General features: G+C 41.5%; 1 protein-coding gene across 2 annotated transcripts; it reads right to left on the bottom strand.

Moving 5' to 3' along the window:
• Window positions 1–697: 697 nt before the first annotated feature.
• LOC129727960 (tetratricopeptide repeat protein 8) lies at window positions 698–19050 on the bottom strand. 2 transcript variants are annotated; one of them, XM_055686281.1, is made up of 5 exons: window positions 18937–19050; window positions 17961–18849; window positions 1947–2098; window positions 1036–1890; window positions 698–975 (listed from the first exon to the last, which is right to left on the bottom strand). In XM_055686281.1, the coding sequence occupies exons 2-5, from the start codon at window positions 18199–18201 to the stop codon at window positions 763–765; spliced, it is 1461 nt and encodes a 486-aa protein (XP_055542256.1). In that variant the 5' UTR covers window positions 18202–18849; window positions 18937–19050; the 3' UTR covers window positions 698–762. The 2 variants fall into 2 exon arrangements, with proteins under 2 accessions (XP_055542256.1, XP_055542257.1); XM_055686282.1 differs by having other exon boundaries at window positions 18021–18849.
• Window positions 19051–19072: the final 22 nt, after the last annotated feature.

Raw genomic sequence — 19072 nt, 5'->3', positions numbered from 1 at the left:
AAAATGTTATAACTGCAAGCTATGAGATCTGTCAGGCAGGATGCTTCCTAATTAAAATGCTGTATAATTGACCGGAAACCTTTATTGGGTTAAAACAGTATTATGTTTTCTGAAATATGATTACTATAATAGCTATTATAGCAAAAAAGCGAACGATTTTAAGAACGTTCCCTATCAGCGATCGTCTTCTGTACCCCGGCAGGTTATAAGAATATTGATTGAGTATTTCCGCTGACATTGTGTCAACTAAAATACCACACCGTGACCGGGAGTATTAAAAATTCCACCTCGTTCGAAATGATTTATTTTCGCTATCTTATTTAGCGACCGAGATTTTATTCGGTGATATTTCGGGGGGCAGGTTTTGCGAAACACTGACTGCGTATCTGGCAGACGCGAGAAGAAGAAACTCGAACCTGATGCTTGCTGCATGCAATTCGTTGCAAGCGCTGTCCAGCAGAGAAGCCGAAGGGGTAGAGTGAAGCACAATCATCAACGATCATGCTATATCCATTTAATTCGATGGTGTTTGCTTTGTGGGACCCAATAAACTTGGACACAACAAATTGCTAAAAATAAATCTTTAATTTATGATCCGCATTTCGCGCAACAACTTCCAGGTGTTTTGGCAGAAGCGCAAATCAAAAGCAAATCGAAAAAGACAAAGACAGAACAAATGCTTGGTTGTTGGCCTCAGTGTTTTCGCGAGGAAACTGACTTCTTTTTATGAATATCAAATAATGAAGTTCATTTATTTCACTTCTACTCAAAGTTTTCGATGAATTCTAGATTGGCCGAAATCTCCTCACTAGTCGGTAGAGCAACTTTTGCGGAAACCAGATACGATTTAGCTTTTGCATATTGTTTTTGATGGGCAACCATCACGGCCATGTTGTTCAGTGCGGGTCCGTGGCTGCCATTGGTGGCAATGCAGAGACGTAAACATCGCCGAGCTAAATGGACATCCCCGGTTGTCTGAATGCAAAAAAACGTATCAATCTCATTGTTAGTAAATGGATTTTACTAGTAACTTACCAACGCTACAAAGCTCAGATTGTACCAAATATCGGCTTTAAGCTCCGGACTTGTTGCCATTCGAATGGCCCGTTGAAAGCAGGGAAAGACCAAATCCAGTTGGCCTCCGTACAGACAGCAGAGTCCAATGTTGCAATAGAGCTCAGCACTATGCGCACCCATCGACAGAATTCTTCGATAGTACAACAAAGCAGTTTCCGGTTGATTACCGTAGAAATAACTGACAGCAATGCATGCCAACGCTTCGGTGTTCATCGAATCCAGTTGGGAGATTTGTCGATAGCGGCGTACCGACGCCGTTAGGTTGCCTACCAGTTCCAGAATTCTGGCCTGCTGGGTAAGGATGGTGACATCGTTCGGGAGCTTTTCGAGAGCGGTCTTACACACTTCAAGTGCCGCAGTTGGTTGATCTATTTTAATGTAGATTCTCGCTAGAAGAAGTACCGTGTCTTGGTGATAAATTTCAGCTAGAGCTGTGTTAAGATATTGTTCTGCTTCTCGGGGACTACCAGTTGTTATGAGACAACGAGCCTTCTGAGTATTCCACCACCAACCGGCCGCAGATTGTTTCAATTTCAGGACTGCATCGCAAAGTCCCATAGCTTTGCGAATGTCCCCTTCGTGGTAGTATAGATATTGAAACAATGGCTTCGAAAGGTGTTCCTTCTCGGCGTACTTTTCCGGATGTAAACGAGAGATGTGAAACAGTGGCCCTGTAGGATCACCCACAGCAAACATCGAGGCCGATCCGAGTCGAATATTCCTTGCAGATCCTGCGGTACGTGACGTCTTCAGGGCAGTCTTGTTGCCCAAAGTGGATCCAGGTCGTTGCAGCGAAAGCGTTCCCGGGCGAGACTAGGGTGTAAATTTGATGTGAGTAAATTTTCTTGAATAGTATGATGAATTATTACAATGCCGGTTATCGGTCTACCAGTGCCGGTTCGCGGTCGGGTTCCAGCTGCTGAGGCCTTTCCTGTAATGGTTGAGTTATTCAGGGCCGCTGTTCGAATCGAGGTGCCCGGCCTAGGGGCCGTTGCGATAGTTTGCGTATCTAAAATATCCTCTATTAGAGGAAAATAGAAATGGTAAATTTTTGGATTGATTCTAAGCAAATATTCTCATGTGTGTATGTGTGTATGAGCAGTCAAAAAAAGGAAAAGAATGGTTTGCGTGATTGGTAAAGAAGACGCTCCGGAGATTGAAATTGACAAATATCTGATAACGTTTGACAAGCTAGAATGTATTTGAAACTGATTGATCACCGTTATTGTTCGTTGATTGATTTTTCAGTAAACAATAACGGCGATCTATCAGTTCCAAATACGTTCTAGCCAAGATACTTGAAAAATCGTTGTATTTAAATTGCATTACCGAGGATCTACCAATGCCTGGATGAATCTGGAACTTCTCGGTGATTGATGCCAAGAATAGTTTATTCCTCAAGCTCGTGAGTTTTTTGCTCAAGAAAATCTCCCCCAGTTCTATTGATGAATAACTGCAGTGCACATCACTGTGGCTATGCTCTATATTCTAACGACGGGTCGATTGCTACATCGATTGTTAAGTATGGACCATGAAAAATTCAAAATTGATATATCGTGAAAAGCTAGAAACGTAAATTATGTCGAATTTAGAAACTCTGAATAACGTGCTGAAAAAATATTATTAAATATATGGTGTTTTTTTCAGTCTTAACATGATCTCTCGTTTAAGCTAAATTACATCCAAGTAACACACGTTGTTATAGAACAGTTGAGATAACTCCTCTAACTAATACAACCTTCAGTTATAGATTTCAGTTGACATTACCTTTTTTATTACATCTCTGTCACCAGAAAAGCGCAAAAATTGAAGGCTACTATAACATGTACTGGTGCTGTATGAAGTATTATATAACTTCATGAAAGCAAGCCAACTTGTTAGAATGAAGCTGCAAAATACATCTCGAGTACCAATACGGTAAGAAAACATTCAATACTGGTTATTTTCAATTTGTAATTGCTAACTAATCAAAACATCGTTGAAGCAAGCATAAAACTTCAAAATTAAAAGATTGTAGAACGGCGTTGATTTATATTAGGAACAATAAAAAAATAGTGATTATGGCGTTTCGAATAATCACCGAAAAATAAATAATATTAGATCAAACTTTCGATGCTTGTAATACAAAGTTATACGTGCGCGTCAAATTTCATGGTGAAACATTGTGTTTTACTTCTGAAAAAATCATGCGCCATTCATTGGATACCGTTTTCTATTTGTCAATCAGTGGAAAACAGATTATGCATTACAGAATGTTCGCTGATTTATTTTATTGCGAAGAGTCAATTTACCCCACTACCGCATGGGCCTAGTTCGTAAACAACTATCTGGCATCTCTTTCTTACATGCGTAGTAAATCGCAATGTCGCAGGTACGTCGTATTGTTATTAGGCGTGTAATATGGAACTGGTGCGGCTGCCCCGGCTGGGCATTTCATACACAGTTTTACTCATAGTGTAAACATCTGGAAGACAACTTGAAAACAAGTGCCATTCATGTAATAGTTATTGTTCGCTTAACTCATGCTATTGAAAAACATCTCAAAAGCCAGGAAAAACCCAGCTTGTTTTCGAAATGTGGTTGAATCACTGATCAAAAACAACTTCTCGCAAATGATGATTTAAAGTTGTTTTCTATGCAGTTTTGATAACATCATAAACACAAGTTACAGACGAGCAGCGGCAGTTTATATTCAATAATCTATATTATACAAATATGCTATAAAAGAACATCTCGAGAATAAGAATATAACAACACAAGTTTTCAATTGCGCTAATAGTACTCTTATATGACTACCGTGCTGGATCGTAATCCGTACACCTGAGCACATGATAATCTTCGACGGTCAATATAAAATCAAGAAATCACATATTGCTTTGAACTGACATGATTACTTATAGGTCTACTTATATTTTATCACTATTTTCAAGAAAAATGATTAAAATCACTCCGAAACTCAAAAAAAGTATGTTCAAATAGAGCATGTTTTGAATCGAAATCCGTACACAGTTTTTTGTCTGAATCAAAACCCGTACACTTTTTAATCTAAATCCGCACACACGCGATATAGACTGGATCAAAGTCCATATAGATATGATATAGAAGTACAAAAATGAACATCTTTTATTTATAATTTGTCTTTAAATTTACGAATAAATATATTTTGATGATCAACTGGTTCCTAAAGTTTCACACGGTTTTCTAATTTTTTATATCAGCTAAAATAGTGCAATTTTCGTAGCGTTTCGTAGTAACCGGAACGCCGGAACCTCTCAAAGCTTCCCGGTTCGATTTTCCCTTGCGCACCTCAGTCACAACTCCTTCGAAATTGTTTGCCGTATATTTATACTTGTTTTCTTCCGTTATATGCTGAAAACAAGAAGAAAATTCATGATACACACGCTGATACACACGCTGTACGGATTTCGATTCAAGCAATTAACAAGAATCAAAATCCGTACGGCACAGTTTTTGCTGAATAAACACAATTTACACTATTTACCTGACAATATACAGCTCGAAAATGACAAGGACTTACCTTTTCCATCAATTTCAAAAAGATTCACAGAGTAAAACACTTATGTCCCACTTGAAAATCGTGTTTATCTGAAGAACGTTTCCTTAGTAAATTCTCTAACGATACAACGAAATGACAACTGAAACCGATACACGATTGATTTTTCATTTTTGATATTTTTATTTCATGGCCTACTGGCGCATAGTTTAATTTAACAGAAGGCCAACAGCTCAACGGATATGTACATGTAACTATCATATGAATTTTCATTTTTATAATGCTTAAAACTGAAGAAAAACATCAAGGTGTACGGATTTCGATACTGTACGGGTTTCGATCCAGCACGGTACTGTCATTGTGAATTCTTTTCTAACATGTTTTGTGTGTTACTTGGGCAAAGTCTTGGAAGCCAGTGGGTGAGATTCGAAACAATCAGCTTGTCGATGAAGATGAAGTTCTGATCACAACTTTTTGACAGTCAAATTATATATATATTAGCAATGGGCAATCGACAGTGGTGGGCACCGCTAATCGAAAATTTAGCGACGCTAATCGCTAAGTCGCTAACCGGAAAATTTAGCTCGATAATCGCTAAACGCTAAACCCACATCAGCGGAACTTTCGCTAATCGCTAATCGCTAACTTTTTAATATGTGATTAGTCATATCGCTATATTTATTGCTCGTGTTTTGTGAGATTTGGACCACTTTGATCTTTTTTGGTTAGACAAACGAAAACAATTACTTTTTAAAGCCTTTTACAGTAAGAGGTTCACGAAACGGTATTCATATTTGATTTTGTAAAAACAAGAATAACAAAAGTTATTTAGCTTGCATTGAAAATAGATACTCTTAAGAATGTTTTCATCAAAATTCAATTATTATCTGAATCGAAAAAGTAGAACCAAAGTTGTCATAATTTCAAGCACATTGCAATTTACTAAAGTTTTTGGTGTGCCGAAAATTCAATCTAGACCTTGTGCTTGTTCTTCAAAATGCTTCTGTGGCTTGTACGATAACTGAAACTCCATTTTAGGGTAAAAAACTGACAGAAGTAACTTTCGCATTAAAGTATGTTCATCTTTCGAAGCAATTTACGTACGCCATCAGCAATTCACAGTTTTTCTAAATATTTCTATTGTCGCTTCTCTACAAAACTTAGCGAATTAGCGATTAGCGTTTCGAAGGCCAAAATTTTAGCGACGCTAACAGTTTCGCTAACCAGCTCAAAAATTAGCGAAATCGCTAAATCGCTAACTGAATTTTAGCGTCGCTAATTAGCGAATTAGTGAATTAGCGGAATGGTGCCCACCACTGGCAATAGGAGAATTTTAATGAAAGCAACAACTTTGCTGGAGACGTTATCCCGACTAAGCAAACGATTCTGGCTCTAGAAAAGTTTATAGTCACCAATACCACTTTTACATAAGTCCTTTTCAAAGCTCGTCGTAATTAAAAAAATACTAGTAGCACAAAATACAATTTTAATCCCATAGTAACATTTGTGCAAAGTTTCAGCCAAACAAAACTTTACTAAAATTTGATATTTTTTATGTAGTTGCTCTTCTGTTGTATGGCAATTTTAATATTTCTTTCGAATTTCGAAACTAAGAAGTTATTCCACCTCTGGTTTTAGTTTCTAAACGTTTTCACGTCAATTTTCTTATTAATTTTGCAATTCCAAATGTGATTAAACATACACAGTTTGGATAATTTCCACACGATTGTGTTTCTGTTTTGAATTTGTTTAATATTTTATTACTTCACAGTTGTATGCTGCATGTTGTTTCAAGTTCCAAACGCATAATTGCATGCACTTTCTGAACGATTTCCAGTAATTCTCATGTGTTGTCCTATTTTTGTCCCAGGTACACTTCGAGATTGTCAGTTATCTTGCTTTTGTTTCCATGTCTGGTGGTATAAAGATCATATTTTTAATTTTTGATATAATTGTCGTAATTTTTTTTTTAATTCTTTGGGTATTATCTTCTCGTTTCACGCTTCATCTTCTTCCAATTTGGTTCAAAACTTTCAATGATAGTTTGTATTTTGAACCTCTAGTGCCCAGTGCCGCCTTTAGACGGTCTTCAGTTGAACCTCTAAAGAGCTTTAATCAATACTTAAAAAAATGTTTATGAAGTTTTATAGTGATTTTTTCGAAGTCCGTCTGAAAATTAATTTGGGCACTATAGGGGTTAAAACATTAGTTGCAAAACTAAGCTCTTGTTTTTTTAATAGATGGCTCCAGCAGTAAGGGAGCATGCATAAATAACGTAGCTTTTATTCAGGTTTGTTGATCTCCCCTTCCCCCATCGTAGCATTTCGTCACAAGTTGCAGACTCCCTCCTAGATAATAACGTATCTTTATAACAAACCCAATTTTCTTTGCAACTTTTTTTGCAAAATTTATTATTATAAACATACATTATATCACTGACGAACAAGAAAGTATTGAAAATACTCGTATCGGTTGACGATGATTCAAACCTAGAGGAGATTCGTGTAAGTTCGAACGATGTGTGTGAATAAGCTTGCAAACATTTTTTCAAAGCTGACAACCGCACAACAAAATTGTTTCTGTCAGCAGCAAAAGCAATATTTTTTGGTTTTGGTGCATCTGCTCGTTGCTCAACTGTCATTCTGTCAACGGATATTGATATCGATAAGGGCCTCGTCGACAAAATGAACGACAAAATGCATGTCAAAAGCTCAAACCGGAAAAAATGAAAGATTATAGCTATTCAACCATTTAGGAATTTAGGTGCCCCTAGCCATTACCAAAACGCTCGACGGGTTCGTCGCTTTGCGGTATGTTTACGAGGAAACTCATTTAGGTCTCTGAAAACGGCAGGGGTGGGATATCAAAATTCACAGGAATGGTTAAATAGCTATAATCTTTTATTTTCTTTGTAGTTTGAACTTATCCATAGACATTTTGATCGATATTTCCCATCCCTAGTGTGTGCTAGAACCAGTGCTGTCAACTTTCACTGTCATGAAAAGATTTGCAGTTGAAATTGGAATCTTTGAATTCCAACTTTCAACGAACGAGCTGACAATGGACCATTTTACGAACTGACAGGTGTCACGGATCCTGCTGATATTGATGCTGCTTTTACGTGCGTTATGACAGCGGTTCCGAGCTTTCTGTCAAAATTTCATTCATGTATTCAGTTCAGAAACATCCCGTTAAATGGTCTATGAAAGAGACTTTCAGCTCCAGTCAGTTGACAGCAACGTTGCCAGTATGCCAGATGAATCTGGATTTTGCCATATTTCTGTTTGCGCGCCAGACAAACAGATAAACCTCAGAATCTGCCAGATATTTGAAAATGAGCCAGATATTTGCCAGATTTCATCCGCGTCGTCTCGCAAAAAGGTCTGCGAGATGGGCAGTGGTGGGCCTTTACCTACCTACACCCGGCGAGAGCAAAAAAAGGTCATCACTTTCAATTCTGCCAGGAATTTTATCCAAAAATGAGTGCCAGATTTTTGCCAGACTTTTTAATTTCGTTTTGCCAGATTCTACTTGAAACTTAGTGACAACGCTGGTTGACAGTGATAGCAGCATTTCTGTGATTTCGCACACGCAGTGTTGCTTTAGCGATGTTTATGCGGTTGAGAACGTAGATGCTTATATAGTTAATCGACTTAATGCAATGAATTGGCTCAAATCAAATAATTTCGATATTAAATCAGACTTCTCATTGCTTTCAATGACCGAACATTCGTTGAAAATTGACGCCGCTAACATTGAAGGTCGTTTAAACTTGAGACAGTGAAAATGCGATTTTTATCACTTTCGTTTGCAGTGTCGAAAAATTGCAGCACTGGCTAGAAAAAATGTCAAAATACGTTTGCGAAAAATAACGTCGTGATGACGATACTCATTTAACATGTTTGTTTAAGAATGTATTCAGACAGCGAGCCTTGGTAGCGTCAGAGGAAGAAGAAGACGATTATCGCAGTGAAAAGTGGTTCTACCGTGACCATTTCGAAGCCTGCTTCAGAGTGATTCACCCCTCGTGTTTCTCTCAGATGTGAGATGAGCTTTAAGTGTGTTTGTCTTTCTGTACAGACAGCAGAGTGCAGAAAGAAGCAGTGTGGTGAAAGCATTACTACACGCAGGCACAAACTGAAAGAGAAGTGCGCGGTGTATTTTTTCTCTGTTTTTTCCAAATACTGACGAGAATGACAAGCATGCTTATTGGTAGGCATTCACGAATCTAGTAATGGAAGCATGGCTAATTCAAGAATTGCGTTAATTTTTGCCATTGATAGTACACTTACGTTTACCATATAGTACTGAGATGTGAAAAACTCATGACGGTTTCAATTGAAGCCAAGTGATCGATTAGTTTCTCATCATTGCGAACTGCCACTTGTGGGATGATTTTCGTTCTATTATCTCTAGCAGCGTTCCTCGCCAATTCAAACACTTCCGCAGGTAAATTGCAGCCGCCAGATCGATAGGTATTCCTATACCGGCACGCATAATTCAACACCCGTACCACGCGAAAGTCAGTGGAAGAATGAACGATGATGTGATGGAATAAACTCGTGCGATTGTCTTAAATACCTACCGAGAGGACTACGCGACAAGTGGGAGGGGCCACGCACACGGTATTATGGAAGAAAGTAAAAAAAGTTGGGCTCAACTGTTCAACCGTCAACAAACTCGTCATTGAGATGGCATCGAGGACACAAGCGGGTCGCGGACAGACGGCAGAGAAGCCAGGTTAAGCCTTCCATATTATTGCTGTTACCAGGAAAACTAGCCAAGTAAGTTGGATCCGAAGCTAAAACTATCACGAAATACAATAACTCAAAGTGAATTATTTCGTTCCTCCTGCCAAGTAAACATTACAATTGGCCTTTCTCAAGACTGCAAACACATTCTTGAAGCAACGCTGAATTTTTCACCTTGCAAATTGAGGAAAATGCAGTTTTAAATTTATTTAAAGCGATTGAAAAGTGACGCCTTAACTGTTTTTCACTAAATGCGATCATATTTCAACTATCAAGCTAGTTTGAATTATGTTTGAAATTTGTCGTTGAGTTGTTAAGTATGTGTAATACAAATTAAACAACTAGATTCAACTACACAGCTCTAAACGTCGTTTGATAAATGAGTCAAAAAAAGGCCATTGATGTGCCTCGTCTTAGAGACAATATGAACACAGTAAAAAGAAAAAAACGAGGAAATGGAGGAGAAATTAAAGTCTTTTGGATAGTTGCTTTTGCCGTCATCGGTCAAAAAATAAAAACTAAGAAGAAAAGCGAGATTTTAAAGTTTTATCACTATTAGCAACGTTTTGGCGAGCGGCAGAAAATGAACAATAATTTTGATGCGCTAGAAAAAAGACACCATCCGCTACGGAATGCTGCAATCAAGTGAGCGTGTGTTGTGCAGCAAAAACTATCCAAACACAAAATCGTTGCCTGCTGCGTTGCGGTAAGTCAGCTTGCTACTGCTCGATCCTAACTCCGCATGTTACGGTTCTCTTGGTTTAGTTTAGTTTACGAATAGACTTGAATTATTGAGAACTGTAGCAAAGGGTCCAAAGCCCCTGTAAAGGAGGATGGTTGCAACAGCTCTTAACCATGGCTGTTGCGTAAAATCCAATGGTTAAAACCCCTAAGCTAAGGTGTTATGCGTCCCGTGCCGATGGATGACGTGGTGGGGGGGGTTTAAGAAATACCCAGCCTCTAACGGAGCCTGTGGAGTACCAGGGCACCCTTCACAGTAATTAGCCCTTACTGCATCACGCGGGTCACTGATGCAGCGGACTCTTTTTTACCCAGCGACTCGTGGGAATTTTATGAACGACAAACCTTCACAAAATTCGGCCACCGGCAGCCTTTCTTTGCCGGAACCCATGGACTCATCGGAGCGTAGTCCAATAAAAACAAACGCACCGGGCAGAACGGAGGTGATGGAGCATGAGGATGATTTCAACCTCGACAGCGAATAGCTGGACGGAGGACCATCTGCTTCATCCTTAATCCTACTTTCTCCACAAGGGAATGACGAAAGTCAAATGGACTTAGCTCCCGGTCCACAGACAAGGCCCGATGACGAAGGAAAACCAGAATCATCGGCACCCCTTGTAAAGCAACTTTCAAATGCGCAAAGGCGGCGACTGAGCAAAAATCGTCGCTCCGGTCTCTCGTACGAAAAAGCCAGGAAGCTGCCCCTACTTCCAACAGAGCAGCCTGCTCAATCGAACCAAGTCGCCGTCAAGCGACAGCGGTCGGACGAGTTGGTGTCCCCAAATACCAGTACTAAGTGTCCACAGCCTAAAAAACTGCGGAACGGCACTGGTTTGGGGTCATCGGGTTCGAAGCCGCTCCCACCCACCCCAGCTCCCTACTCACAATGGACCAGCTTCAGGCTGTCCGGACCTCCATCCTCGATCACATTGCGGACCAGGAAAATTCAACCACCAAGCCCAAGTTTAATGGTTGCCATCTAATAAATGGCTTCCTGCAACTTGCCTGTGCCGACAACGACACAGTGCAGTGGTTGGAAAGGGAGGTACCTTCCCTCGTACCATGGGAGGGAGCACAACTTCGTGTATACCACATGAAGGATCTGCCGAAGGCCAGACGGTATGTCGGTTACTTCGCGGACAGTGCAAACTCTCCGGACGAGAAGATTCTTCGTTCACTCCAGAATCAGAACGACCATCTCTCTACCACAATGTGGCGAGTCTGTAACCGCAAATTGGTAAAGACCTTGGTCGAACTAGTTCTGGATATTGATGAAGAATCGGCCAAACTCGTTGAGAGTAGAAATAATGAACTGCACTACGGTTTCGGCAAAGCACGCATCCGAAAGGTAAGCGAAAGGCCGAACGTCATTGGCAGGAAAGACTCCGTCGCAACGTCAGGGAAGGTACGTGCGGGTAACTCCTCCGGGAGTACTCTGCCACCACCCAGGCAAAGCGATCCTGCGAATGGGCTAAAGGTTCGCGTGGGAACTTCTCCGGGAGTGCCCCACAACCACCCAAACGCAACCCTGCGGTCAACGAATCCAAAGTTCTCGGACTTCACGCTCCTAACGGTCGGTTAATCTACTGTGACACACAGTCCAAACCAAGGACTGCAATTCTGCTAAATAGAGAACTAAAATTTTTACCTATTACAGAATTTATCCAACGCGACGTCGTTGCCGTCACGGTTGAAGTACCGACAACCAGAGGAAAGCAGGAGATGGTTGTCGCGTCGGCCTACTTCCCGGGCGACCAAGGTGATATACCGCCACCCGAAGTTGCTGCGCTCGTGCGGTACTGCAAGGCCATCAACTAGCCGTTTCTGATCGGCTGCGATACCAACACTCACCACACGATCTGGGGCAGCTCGGATACCAACACCAGGGGTGAGTACCTACTTGAATACCTTACTTCTAACGATGTCAATTTATGTAATGTAGGGAATAACCCCACGTTTATCAACGCTATCAGACAGGAGGTCCTTGATCTCACTCTGTGTAGCGCTTCTATTTCTGAAAGGATTAAAAATTGGCATGTCTCCGATGAAACTAGTTTGTCGGACCACAGACACATCGTTTTTAATATAGAGGCTAACCCTCTGAAAAGAGAGTTGTTCAGAAATCCTAAGAATACAGATTGGGAATCCTTTAAGGAACACCTGATCGATTCACGAACTTTCAGTTACAGCAACATTCGAAATTCAGTTGACCTGAATTCGGCAGCAAATGATCTACAAAACAGAATCATGGATGCTTTCGACGCTAACTGTCCACTAACACAGCGGTCAGTATGCCGTGACGTACCCTGGTGGAATGATCAACTAAGTGACCTTCGTCGGGAAACTAGGCGGTTGTTCAACAGGGCAAAAGTCACGTCTAACTGGGACGACTACAGGGCGTCCCTCACTAAGTACAACGCCGAGCTACGCAAGGCTAAACGGAAATCCAGAGTTAGTTTCTGTGAAAGAATCCAAACTCTGCCGGAAGCTACGCGGCTCCAAAAGGCGATGTCCAAAGACCATACTAACGGTTTAGGACAAGTGAGGAAAGAGGATGGATGCCTCACTGTCACTACCAAAGAAACGCTGGAGGTTCTTATGAACACCCATTTTCCTGGATCGACAGAGACCGAAGAACTGAATAGTGATGGGTCGCGGCAGGACAATTCGAGTCATATGGCGTCTCGGGAGTCCATCCTGCTGGCCCGTCGACTGTTCACGGAAGCTTCAATCGGTTGGGCTCTAAGCTCATTCGACCCTATGAAGTCTCCAGGTCCAGACGGCATACTACCCATCTTTCTACAAAAATCGGTCGCAGTTATCATGTCCGAACTCATCAACCTCTTCAGAGCCAGCTTTGTCCTGGGCCATATTCCGGATAACTGGCTGAAGGTGAAGGTAGTGTTTATCCCCAAAGTTGGAAGAAAGGACAAAACCCTACCTAAAACTTTCAGACCCATAAGTCTGACTTCATCACTTCTCAAGTTGATGGAGAAAATAATGGATAAATATATCCGTGATGAGTTTCTTAAAGACTCCCCGCTGAACAGGAACCATCATGCCTATCAAAGCGGCAAGTCAACAGAAACTGCTCTTCACTGCTTAGCGACGTTGATTGAAAAGTCCCTGAGTTATCAGGAGACGGCACTATTTGCCTTTCTTGATATTGAAGGGGCCTTCGATAACACGTCCTTTGCATCAATTGATACGGCTCTTTCTCATAAGGGAATCGACCACACTTCAAGGAGCTGGATACACGCAATGCTCTCTAGCAGAGTGATCACAGCAACCTTGGGAGATTCGTCTGTAACAATGTCAGTGATCAAGGGATGCCCGCAAGGAGGAGTTCTCTCGCCCTTGTTATGGTCACTAGTTGTCGACGCACTTCTCAACAAGCTTTCACAGCTTGGTTACGAGGTCATTGGATACGCCGATGACATCGTCCTCATCGTCAGAGGTAAAGATGACGCAACTCTTTCGAGCCGAATGCAAACGGCTCTGAATACCACCATGTCATGGTGTTTACAGGAGGGTCTAAACATGAACCCCTTAAAAACAGTCCTAATTCCATTCGGCAGACGAAGGACGATCTCCATCACTCCTCCAATACTGAATGGAGTAAGACTGGGCTTCAGCAATGAAGTCAAATATCTCGGAATTATTCTGGACAAGAAACTGAACTGGTCTGCACAACTGGATCATGCCGCTAAGAAAGCGATCTCAGCGATCTGGGCCTGCAGAACTCTGTTCGGTAAGACCTGGGGACTGAAACCAGACTTGGCACTCTGGTCTTACAAGACCCTTGCCCGACCAAGAATCACCTATGCTGCCCTAGTGTGGTGGCCTAAGGTGAACGAAGTGACTGCGCAAGCCAAACTCAAAAAAGTTCAAAGACTTGCATGACTTGCATGAAGACTTTCGGTTACCAGCGCTATGCGAACAACTCCAACTGCAGCCATGGAAGCTATGCTTTGCCTACTACCTCTGTGAAAAAGGAAGCAGAGCTTGGCGCTCTGAGGTTGCAAAGGAGGAAAGCTAAACTTGAAGGGGAACCAAATCGGCCACCTTCGCATACTTAGGGAGTTCAAACTAACTCCGCTATTAACCACAGTCTCCGACTGGATGGACGTTAGGACCAACATGGATATTCCATATAGAGTGATTGAAACAAACCGCTCTATGTGGAACAATGGAGGGCCTAATCTTCCACCTGGCATCGTCAGTTTTTATACGGACGGCTCGAAAATGGGATCCCTATATACGGACCCGGTAACAGGGAAACGTTTTCCCTGGGAAAATGGCCCACCGTTTTTCAAGCAGAGGTATATGCCATATACATCTGCGCAAAAATATGTCTGCAACGCAACTACAGACATGCGAAAATCGGTATGTTTTCGGACAGTCAAACAGCACTACTAGCACTTAAGTCCGTCAAATGCGCTTCCAAACTTGTTTGGGAATGCATTGAAATTCTACGGGAACTTTCCCGACAGAATTCAGTTTTTCTGTTTTGGGTGCCCGGACACTGCGGAGTCGAGGGTAATGAACACGCTGACTACCTAGCAAGACAGGGATCAGCTCAGCGGTTTATTGGCCCCAAGCCGTTTCTGGGTACGTCCATTTCCGCTATCAAAAGCGAACTACTAACTTGGGAAGGGCTAGAAATAGTATCCCAATGGCAACAGGCACAGGGTTGTAGACAAGCTAAACAGTTTATCTATCCGAACCCTGGAACCGCCAGAAAGCTACTTAGTCTGAATCGTAGTGACCTACGGATAATCACGGGACTCCTCACCGGACACTGTCCCGCTTTTTATCATTTAAAGAAAATCGGCGTAGTGTTGAACGACACCTGCCGATTCTGCAAATCTGAACCAGAGAGTTCAGAGCATTTGCTTTGCTCCGGCGAAGCTCTTGCTTCCTCTAGGTACAACTTCTTAGGAAGTTACCTTTTAACTCCATACCAAGTATGGAGCTCCAATCCCAAGCAGGTCATTAGTTTCATCAACTATGTTGTACCTAATTGGGGTACAGGCTTACAACAGAACAGTTCTACTCCATCAATGAGTACGAGCAATCCGTAACCTGTGCACAGCAATCGGGGCCCGCCACAAAAGACAATCAGCAAGAATGTCGCAGTGGCATTTCAGTACCCAGTGCCCTTCAGGCATACAGATACTGCTCAAACTGGTTTTCAGTAAATCATCTTTTTGCTTCAGTGATCGAATAAACAATGAAGACTAAATTGTTGCATGCTAGCTTTATATGTGACTAATGACAGTTATACCTCCGGTAGGCGTGTCGTTGTGCACTCGAGCGAACAAAGCAACAACAACAACAGCAAATCGTTTACCAAGTCAAATCGTTTGACACTTTAGTGCTGGAAAAGTGCTTGGATTGCACCTGCGAGCACACGATTGGTTGAAATAGAAATAAATTGGCTATGAATATTAATCTCTTTACTAAGATTTTTGTTTTTTCAAAATTGATTTTATAAACCTTCAAGAACTTTGTTCTCCATTCAATGAGATTTCAATGATTATAATCAGTTCAGTGATAATAAAGTTTTAGGGATTTTTCATTATGCCGTTTCACTCTTTTTTTTTTTAAAATTTCGTAATGGCACCCTCTTTATTTAAAAGGTATTTATGTTTCGTATGATTTGAAATGGTGCTGAGGTGGAGATACGCTTGTGACAAGTGACAACGATATGAGCCGTGAAGTAAAACGACGGGTTGCAGCTGCGAACTAAAGTCCTGTAGTTTGCAAACTCGCACAAAACTAGCGCTGTATAGGACGCTTATACTCCCGGTGGCCCTTTACGGACATGAAGCATGGACGCTGAAGGAAGCTGATCGACGAGTGCTCGGAATTTTCGAGCGTAAAGTTCTTCGATCAATGCTTGGCGGTAAACTGGAAGATGGAGTGTGGCGCAGACGCATGAATCACGAGTTGTATCGGGTATACAAACATGCTTATATAGTGATGGTAATACAGCGGAGCAGGCTTCAGTGGGCTGAAAATGTAGCCAGAGTGCCTCACGAGAGAGTCGCCAAAACTATCTTCAGTAGAGAACCAGAAAGAGGCCGTCGACTCCATGGTAGGCCATACACGCGGTGGATGTGCGCGGTGGAAGAAGATGCACGATTTGCTGGTGTAAGAGGAGACTGAAGAACGGCTGCCCAGGACAGAAGAAGCTGGACATCTCTAATTCGTTCGGCCCTAGACCGGTGAACGGTCTGTTAGCCAACAAAGTAAAGTAAGTATGATTTGAAATCAAAACACGTTGAGTGTCTTTTTTTCGCTCCTGCGTCTTCGGCTCGGTCAAACATACACGCTGCGAAGAATATGGTGTGTATTTGGTAAGACCACGACGGTGTAATACTTTATTACCATTTTAAAACCGAACGAAACCATCACTGTAAAATGGTATTGTCTTCAATTGATGCGATTAAGCCTAGCACTGTGAGAAAAACAGCCATAAGAGGAGCAGAGGGGCGAAAAAGTGATTCGACTGCATGACAACGCTCGCCCTCATACTGCCAGAGTTTTTAAAACTTTTAAAGAAACACTGAAACGAGAAGTCTAACCTCACCAACTATATTCCCCAGATATTGCGCTGTCCGATTATTACTTATTCCATTTGATGGCACATGGTCTAGCTGATCAGCAGTTCTGCTCCTATGAAGATATATAAAAATGGCTTGATTGGTGAAAACCCTCAAAAGACGAACACTTTTATCGTATCAGTATTCGAGCTCTGATAGAAAGATTGGACAAAGGTGTAGCTAGCGATGGGCAATACTATGAATGATTTGTACCGTGTTGATTCAAACTTCGAACACTTCAGAATAAAAATCGAATTATTATAGCTAGTGTAATAGAAAGTATGATTATTATATGCCATTTCGTTCCTCGGAATGTCCTTCACCCAGTGATGTACTCTTTACTGTAAAGCCACTTCCAGGGAATCAACAGTGACAGTCAGTATTCAGACGGTTTGTCTATTTATCTTGTTTAAATCTATAGAAATAGCACTTAACTGCACCAAAAATGAAATAACCAACAAGCTGAACCTCTAAGATCAATGTGAAAGTTCATTTTTCCTTGATTTTTAGTGCAAGAAGTGCTTCATAGCTTAAGTATTCGCCATGATTTCAAAATAAGGTTGCATTTTTATAAAAAAGGTAAGAACTTAGTTGCGTATCTAATACTATTTGGGGGAATTTGATGAACATACTATTTTTAAATAATTGGAGGCAGATTTGGAAATTTGATGAGAAACATAGAAAACTGATCGTTGCGATGTCAAAAATCAGGTTAAATTCAATCAAATTTAGAACTAATATCAATCTGTTTTAGAGCTAAGCAATGAAAAAATTGTTGTCAAATTGATAGCTATTAAATCAAATATTTATAGTGAAGTTGAAGGTTACTATAGATAATAAAAGCAAGTACTAAACTACAGTACATATTACTCAGGCTACGAAGTTATCAATAATTTAGAATGTAAAATCAAAACACTAACGGACAACGCATTTGCACCTCATGGCCGTTGCGGAGAGCATCACTCAGGCTACTGCAGCAGTAGGTAGGTAATTACCGATTAAGACAAGCAAACATAAACAACACTCAAAAAACCGCACTCTCGCGTAACAAAAATGAGAAGCACCAAAATATATGTATAATAACAATCAAGATAAAAAAAGGAAGTGATGCTGGCTGCCTGAGTGCCAGAGAGTGCCTGAATAAATGTATGCGATGCGAAAGTGCAGATAGTGCGGTGGTGCGGCTGGTCTCGAACCGTGTGCAGTGCTGCAGGGTGTAAATCAGGAGTGGGCTGGGCCGTTGTTGTTGCCACCGAGCTTACACACCGGATCCTGCCTTGTCCTCCTTACACTTGTGCCACACATTCCGTGCGCACAGCACCGTACCTGGCACATCGTCGTCCGCTTCGATATCGTCGATGTACACTCGCTGGGTCATAGATCGCATCTTCAGCTCCCAAGGACCTTGATGAAGGGCATTATTCTGCAGCAGCTCGTTGCACACCTCGATGCACTCATCATATTTTCGACGACGAAATAATGATACAGCTGCAAAAAATTTGTCCATTATATAATTTTCTTCTTCGGTATTGTAGTTGCTCTTTTCTTTGGCTGTGTCTCTTGTTGTTCAGTTGCAGCAGTAAGAGAAAAAAATGCGTCGTCCGAAGACGAAAAAACAGATTCTCCTTTGCTGGTGCTTGTTTTCCGCTGGATCCAGCGTCCGTTTCCCTTAATTTCGCAACGAATTTTTCGCTGGCATCATCAGGGCTCCGGTCTGCCTCCTCTTCCGATATTTTCACTGCTGCAATCTTTAGCGCAATCTTTTATTATGGAATGAAATACTTTTAGGGCCCGGTCCGAGCATGTTTTTCTTCCAGAGAACCAGTGACCAGAAAAGGGTCGACGACGTGAGTGCGGTGAACAAAAATGTAGATGTTTTTAAATTTGCAACTTGTTCGTTTCCTTTTTTTCTCTCTACTCCAGTGGCGGGCGCGGCAGCGGTACGGATTGCGAGCTCGCCCAGCGACGGGATGGGAGATGAATTAATTCGAGAAACACCTCTCCGGTGGCATAATTTGGCTTCTCTGCGTTGCTTTGCGAACTGACGAGGCGATTTCAGCTTTCTTTTAATTTCCCTCCGTCAATCCTGAAATATTAAATGCACTGATTTGCTCTGACAGTTGACGATACAGATTTCCTGAGGTGATGTAATTTCCTGTCCACATTTGAAGCGAAAAAAAAACGAATAAAATTTTAACCAGTTTTAGTGGGTATTATTGGTTGTTTATGAGAAAGTTTATACATGTTTGAAGATTGCTCCAAATGTGCTCCTTTTATTCGTACACTGAAATGGACACCAAGAACTCGTTTATGTTATATGTAAACCATCGAAATGAATGCAGGTTGTTGGTTTTCGTAGTATCCATAGCAACCGGAAT

Source organism: Wyeomyia smithii, chromosome 3 (assembly GCF_029784165.1).
Source record: "Wyeomyia smithii strain HCP4-BCI-WySm-NY-G18 chromosome 3, ASM2978416v1, whole genome shotgun sequence".
NCBI lineage: Eukaryota > Metazoa > Arthropoda > Insecta > Diptera > Culicidae > Wyeomyia > Wyeomyia smithii.
Note: the sequence above shows the minus strand (reverse complement) of the source record. Positions and strands in the feature narration are given on the sequence as shown.